Source organism: Glycine max, chromosome 11, assembly GCF_000004515.6.
Source record: "Glycine max cultivar Williams 82 chromosome 11, Glycine_max_v4.0, whole genome shotgun sequence".
In the NCBI taxonomy this organism is placed as follows: domain Eukaryota; kingdom Viridiplantae; phylum Streptophyta; class Magnoliopsida; order Fabales; family Fabaceae; genus Glycine; species Glycine max.
The window spans coordinates 3390448-3398279 of record NC_038247.2 but is presented as its reverse complement, the minus strand read 5'-3'; the positions used below and the strand labels follow the sequence as shown (position 1 = coordinate 3398279).

Sequence of the window (7832 nt, the reverse complement as noted above, 5' to 3'; positions counted from 1 at the left end):
AGTCTCCTCTCTCTCTCTCTCTCTCTCACACACACACTTTGGCCTTAACAGAACCGAACACAACACGAGAGAGATAGAGATACAACAGAAGAACAAACTCCGACATCTCTCGCTTTCTCTACTTTGCCCTGTTTTTATTCGGAAGCAAGCAAGGCTTAAATATATAGATCCCTCTTTCCCGTGTTTTTCCTTGGATGAATCTCAATCTGAATGGTATAAGGAATAAAAAATTCATCGTCATAATCAGGTATGGAAGTTGGGAGCGTGGTGTTAGTATGGTGGTGGATTAGTCTGATCCCGAGGATTTTATCAGATCCAAGCGACGAAGCATGCCTGACGAACCTAAGCAAGTCCTTGGAAGACCCAAACAAACTGCTCCATAACTGGAAGGAAGAGAACTTCGCCAAGCCCTGCAACGACTCCTCCTCGAATCTCCGAGGCGCAATCTGCAACAACGGACGCATCTACAAGCTCTCCCTCAACAACCTCTCTCTCCGCGGCACCATATCCCCTTTCCTCTCAAACTGTACCAATCTCCAAACCCTAGACCTCTCCTCCAACTTCCTCACAGGCCCAATCCCCCCAGAACTACAGTCCCTGGTCAACCTCGCCGTTCTGAACCTCTCTTCGAACAGTCTCCAAGGGGTGATCCCCCCGGTGCTCACAATGTGCGCCTACCTCAACATCATCGACCTCCACGATAATTTGCTTACTGGGCCCATCCCTCAGCAATTGGGCCTGCTCGTTCGCCTCTCCGCTTTCGATGTGTCCAATAACCGCCTCTCAGGGCCCATCCCGGCTTCGCTTTCCAACCGGAGCGGGAACTTGCCCAGATTCAACGCCAGCTCATTCCTAGAGAATAAGGATCTCTACGGTTACCCGTTGCCGCCGCTTAGGAATAGAGGGTTGTCCGTTTTGGCCATTGTTGGGATCGGCTTGGGAAGTGGCCTTGCTAGCTTGGTGCTTAGCTTCACCGGGGTTTGTATTTGGTTGAAATTTACCGAGCGCAAGATGGCGCTCGAGGAAGGCAAAATCAGCCACCTTATGCCTGATTATTGAATATTGAAACAACACCTTTTAATCACCAATTACTACAATAGTTTCAAATTATTCCAATTCCAAGCTAGTACTAGTATCTTTCATTATTCAACTTGATTGATCGGATCGCTGATGCTTCTTCACCTCAGAAAAAAAAAAAAAATAGTACCCGTACCAGGTACTCCTTATTTTATTTTTTTGTTTTTTCTAAAAGCGAGGTTGGGTGTGGGTGTGGGTGTGGGCTACCCCTAATTTCTTCGTACTTATTGGTCGTTCAGATCATTGTCTCTTATCGATCACGGGGGATATATTTTATTTTCTAATTTATATATTTAATTTTTCTCTCTCTGTTTTTTCCCCCATAACTATTAACTGTTTCAAAATTTTGCTGATTGGCTCTATTATTATGGGTTTCTGTTTATTGAATGCGATTAGCAGTGTATAAATCCAAATGATTTTGAAAGACTTGCTTGCAGCTTTAATTTTGCTTATTATTGTAGTGATGCATGGATTGGCAATGAGATATCTTGATTTTAGTAACTAAATTTATTTTATATGATGATTGGGTGGGTTGGGTTTGGTTGGCACTTGGCAGGAGGGTAGGGTAGGTTAGTGGGTGCGGTGCTGCTACTGCTACATGAAGTCTTGAAGATGCGCTGCGCCGTTGAACTGCTAAAATATATACTACAAACTCATCAAACAGCTGGTGCCATCTTTCTAATCTGCACAAGAGTCACATTATCGGAAGGAGCCGCTGGGGGACACCAACGGTACTACACAGCCACATGGATTGGGACTTGTTGTTGTTCTACTCTTGTTCACTTGTTAGTCCAACGTCAACTAGTCAACCCTCTTTATTTACTATATGTAACCCTCCCTACTTAGCTTAGGATTAGGATCACTATTTTTAGATCATGCAAAACTTACTAACTTAGTATATTAGATTATTTTATTTTAATTTGAATCTGAATAAAATATTCAGATGATGAATTTTGTCATTGTTTCTACTCTAATGAGATTATATTTAACAATGGGTAATTAAATGATAGTATTATTATACTTAAATTAATTATCATTTAATGGCACTTTATGAATGATGATGTTGGGCAAAGTGTGAACAAAAATTAAAATTTACAGCCAGAAAGTTATGAGGGGTTAACGTGAATCTAGTGCTTCCCATAATTGTGGCTGGTGGGTACCTTGTTTATTTTCTCTCTACTATTCTTCTTCCCTTTATTTATGGTCAGACTTTCCTATTCTTCTTCTTCCGGCCTGGTTTTGTTTGTCTTCCCTTGCAAGCTAAGTGGGCCTAGGCTGAGGCTAGTGACTCGAGTTTCAGTTTCTTCATTCGTAAAGCGACTGTTATTTGGAATCATCTCGTATGCTTCCCGTTGTGACAAACGGACACTGCATTCTTGTTACTTTAACTATTACATTTCATTGCGTTATTCGGGGTGGAAAATATGACGGGAAAAGGAAAATGTTAACTAAGCTCCGTGGCATCCAGCTCTTATACCGTTAAGGTTGTGTTTGTTTCAAAGTATATAAAGATTCTTGGAAAAGTTAAATTGGCCAATTGGGAATATCACATTTTATTCTCATCAGTGAAAGTCTGAAACGTGAATTTTTATGAGAATGAAAATCATTTTCAACTATAACTATGTAGCTCTACTTCATTTTTTAATTAAATAAATTTATATTTTACTAAATACTAATTAAACATATTGACAAATGATATTCTTAGTCGATCATATTATTCTTGAGAATGTGACTCTTGATGATACAGTTTTATACTTGAAATATAAACTCCCTAAGATGTTAAAAGAGTAATGCTAAATTACGAAAAATTGATAGAATTTAACTACAATTTATCACAATTCAATCGTGGATCAATAATAATGTCTATATTCTAATCAGGAAATAATTACATTGCATTTTGCATGGTAAAAGAGTGTAGGACTCCTTCAAATTAAGCTCCTGTTTGAAACTGTTTTTTTTCTTTTTTCTTTTGATGCGTATCGTGGATGGACTAATAATATTGTCTAGCCGAAAAGGAAGCAATGTATGTGAGTTGTCAAAGTGAATTCATGACACATCAAACAGTAAACAATTAAATCTAAATTTTTTTAACATGCATGATACATCAAACAGTAGCCATGATTAGTAATGGGTGATGATTAATTTGATACTTTTATATTTAAATTTGTTAAACTAATTGAATGTGACAGGATTAAATTGCTCCAGTTCTAAAAACTGGGGAGAACAACAAAAAAACATTCAGAACAAAGATTGGACTGGCAGTAGCCATCTTGACCCGGATATCTATTGCTAAACTTGTCTATTCCATAACAAATCATGGTGATGATACCGTTGAGCGCTGAAATTACGATATACAAAATAATAGATATTGAACACCTACACCGAAAGTGAGATGGTCAAGTATGCTTTAGTTATTTAGGGTGAAAGTCAAATGTGCTTTCATTCCGTTCATTAATGGATTCTCCGAGATTGGCATGAGTGTCATGATGGAGCTGGGCCCCTAGCCCCACCCATGTTATTTGGTCACGAAATTGCAGAGTAGAGGATATTTTGGCCCGTTGTTGCTCCTATAGCTAATGGAATTTCATGATTGACACTGTGTTTCATCACTCGTGCCCCTCGCTAATACCTTCTATTTGCTACGTTCACAAGGAAAGTGCACTTGCTTTTAATCTTCTGTTGCTTTCGACTTCCTTAACATTTGGCAGTGTGGCTTAGCCCACAAGTTGCATAAACGCAGGGAGACGTGACGATATGCGTGATATGAATCACCCTCCTTATCTCATGCACTTAGCAAAGGGTCTTCAGGAACTGTAAATTAAAAAATTGAAAAAACACGAAAATAAGATTCAAAGAAAATATAATTTTGATGATGCCTATTAGTCTGAGTGACCTTAAGTAAGATATTAAATTTGAATATTGTGAGAGAAAAAAAAAAGTGTTAGTGATAAAGAGACAGAGGTGTAGGAAGCAACTATCAGTGGATCTAGCAACAAAGGGGTGCAACTAGAAGGAAAAACAAAAAAGAACCAACACCAAGCCTACATGTGTGATCGTGACTGAGTTGATAAGGAGAAAATCTACAGGATCATGGTTGTCGAGAATTAGGGGACAACAATAACAGAATCCACTTGCTTGTAATCTTTTCCTAACACAGAATCACAATTCTATTAGAGAATTCACACTATAAATATAAATATGCACGTGTAACAAAGTTGCAGAGCATGAATGAAAATACAAAATTTCTTCTCTCTAGATTTCTTCTTCTCTTCTTCTTCGAGAGGTGCTGGACCCTTGAAACCAACTTCTCATACTCAGCACCTAACATTTAGTGCTTTCATTAAGAGTCCATGGCTGCCTTCCATGACTGTCATACCAACTTCAACTACCGCCTTCCATGGCTGTCATTCCAGCCCAAACCACCACAATCCACAACACCCACCAAACCACCTTGAACTTTCTCCCGCTAGCATGGACCGCCTCGAAGTCGCCTTGGCCAAACTTACCCTCAGTCAACTCAACCTCGTCGTTGCCATCGACACCTTAGCCACCACCATCGACAACCTTCTTCAGCGACTAAGCCCTCGCAATGCCACTCCACATTTTTCATCGCCCGTCCCTGTGCAGGCACTAGCCACCATCATATCGACTCTGCTCATGTCAACTCTGCGGCTCATCCCAACTTCGCCGCCCATGCCGTCACTGTCGCCCATGCCGACTCCATCACCTATGCCGACTCCGTTGCCCATGCCACCTTCGCCGTCCATGCCGCATCCGCTTCCCATGCTGACTGTGCCTTCATGTCCTGCACCCGTGCAATCATTCCTTCCACCATTGTCGAGTCCGCTTCCTATGCCTGTTCTTCATCTGCCCAATCTTGGTCTCGTTTGCACCACCATTTCCTTCAACAAGTTCTTTAGCATTGTTCCTCTTTATGGGACTACCATGGCCGCATACAAGCTCCAATCAGTTGCCTTTGCATTATGCTCAAGAGCTAAATTGGGTGCAATTCATCAGAATAGACCTTGGGATCCCGGCATCACTTTTGGAAGCCATGCGTTGAACCCCAACACCTTGAGGACAAGGTGTTTTTGCAAGGGTCGTGAAATGATAGAGAGACAGAGGTGCAAGAAGCAACTAACAGTGGACCTAGCAACAAGGGGGTGCAGCTAGAAGGAAAAACAAAAAAGAACCATCACCAAGCATGTGATCTGGCTGAGTTAGCAAAGAGCAAATCTGCAGGATCATGGTTGTCGAGAATTAGGAGACAACAATAACAAAATTCATTTGCTTGTAATATTTTCCTAGCACAAAATCAGAATTCTATTAGGAAATTCATACTATAAATATGCACGTGTAATAAAGCTGTAGCATGAATGAAAATACAGAGTTCCGTCCCTCTAACTTTCTTCTTCTCTTCTTCTTCAGGAGGTGTTGGACCCTCGAAACCAGCTTCTCGTACTCAGTACCTAACAGTTAGTATGACTTTACTCGACTCAATTTCCACCTGTGATTCAATTAGATAATCGATTTATTGAAAAAATGATTAATGCGCGTTTGAATGGATGTTGATAAAATTAATTTTAATTAAAATTGATTTTGAAGTGATGTGATTTATATTAAAATATTTTATTATAAAATCAAATTAGAAATAAAACTCAACTAAAATTTTGAATAACATGAAAATTACTTAAAATTGTTTCAACTCAAAATCAATTATTAAACGTAAAACTAAACACACAGCATATAATTTAATTTTCTATTTGGTTTATATTCCGCGTGAGGAAAATTTATCCAGCACTAAATGTTCAAGGATTTTGGCTTGCATTTTTCACCCAGTCTGCTATACGATGTTTGTGATTTTCACAAGCAAATTATTAAGTTATACATACTGCAGTGATATTTTATTTTTGACAATAAGAGTAAGATCTACTGCAGCCTCCTTTGGGTCGCTTCTACACGTTATGAAGGCCCGTCGACCTAGCTGCAGCTTTGTAAAAATGTTTATGGCCATTGGGCATGATTCTTGAATAGCCTTTTTACCAAGAAACTGCATCATCATTCTAGAAATTAGTAAGTTTTGTCTGATCACTTCACAAGAGACCTTTAAAAAAGATTTATATGGCCCAAGAATTTTGGAAATGCATGCGCAAACCCATAACTGAATGTAAAGAAATTTACTAGTTTAATTGTAGTTCTCGGCTGAGTTTGTAGCCCTGCCTTTGTTTTGTTTTGTTTTAGACCGTTTTGTTCGGGCCTCTTTTGTTACTCAAATGTTCACCGTTATTAATGGATTTTATTATTTGTAGTTTAATTTCTCTGATAACCATTATTGTTATTATTTGTTCTTACCATTATTAATGGATTTTATTTTCAATAAAACAAAAAAAAGTTGAAATGTGTGTGTGCGCTTGTGTATTATATAATGTGTCTGAGCTATTCTTGTTTGATCAATAATACAGGACACGTTTAAATCACAGATATTTATCGGGAAGGTATAGATGTGTTGATGCTCTAGCCAACCATGCACATTAGATGAACATAGACTTTATGATGTTTGAGCAACCTCCTACTATGTTGAGCCATTTTGATTGCTGATTTAATAAATTTGGACTTGTGTCCATCCTGGTAACAAGCACTCCAAAATTCCTTCTTCTCTTCCCTATTGGGGCACTCCCTCATAAGTCATGGAAATTTCCAAATACACCCCAAACTTTTACTTTTGCACCACCTCTCTTATTTTTAAATTGTTATTACAAAACTACCCTCAATTTCTTTAACCTGTCTATTTTGCAGACCTGCAGATTGCAGTCATTCATGCACACACCCTCCTCCTACGGTCCTACCCTTTGTTGATTCATCCAATGGAGCACATCTTATATTCATTTCCCCTAATTTCACTCTTCTTTTTTTCTTTGACAAAGTGGTTCCAAAGGTCAAAATCAATCTCACTCTCCCCTAGCCTCCCAAAATTTCCTCCTGCAGCATTGTTTGGCATTTATTCACCCACATGGTGTCGGGTCGGAGGTGATGAAGGGGGTTTAGTGAGTCGATCTATGTGAGTAAACTCAAAAGAAGAATTAATCAGATTAGTGGGTGTGAAGGAAATAGGGGTTAGGGATTGGAGGGAGATGGGCCAGGGATTTGAATTGGTAGAGGAAGAGAGAGTACCAAAGATAGCGCTTAGGATGAAGTCGATGAGAGCATAGCCAAAGACAATGGTCGGTGCTTTCTTGATAGATTAAAGGAGGGGTGTGGTGAAGGAGAAGGTAAAGGAAGCATAAGCATGCTGCTATGCTGGAATCTAATTCTGGAATTCAGTTTCTGCTAAGGGCAATTTTAGAAAATAAATTATGAAAGGAGGTTCAAATAATAATAGCCTAAGTCATAACCCAAATTGTGTGTCTGCATTGTAAGCTTTTTTATTCCCTTTGCTGGATCATGGATGGGCATTGCTATGTGCATCCTAAGAAATTGCTGATACACTCAGCAATTTTACAATTTTCTCATTTTACCTTTTTATATGAGACTTACGAAATAGCTGATCTGTATGAACCCTAATCCATAAGTGTTTTTTTTTTGTTTTTTTTTCAAAAATATGTTTTACAAATTAATGGTCCAAGCAAGAGTTGAACCACTTCCAGGTTATTATCACAATGCTCTAACTAACTGAACTGATAATCCAATTATGTTATAAAATAAATAATGTTATTATATATAACACTAAAAATTCTAATGTATATTTAATGCATATA

The 7832-nt window shown here is 38.7% G+C and overlaps 1 protein-coding gene across 1 annotated transcript; it reads left to right on the top strand.

Annotated features, from left to right (window-relative positions):
- LOC100801518 (LRR receptor-like serine/threonine-protein kinase GSO2-like) lies at positions 1 to 1276 on the top strand. Its single transcript, NM_001254619.2, has one exon. The coding sequence runs from the start codon at positions 250 to 252 to the stop codon at positions 1057 to 1059; it is 810 nt and encodes a 269-aa protein (NP_001241548.1). The 5' UTR covers positions 1 to 249; the 3' UTR covers positions 1060 to 1276.
- Positions 1277 to 7832: the final 6556 nt, after the last annotated feature.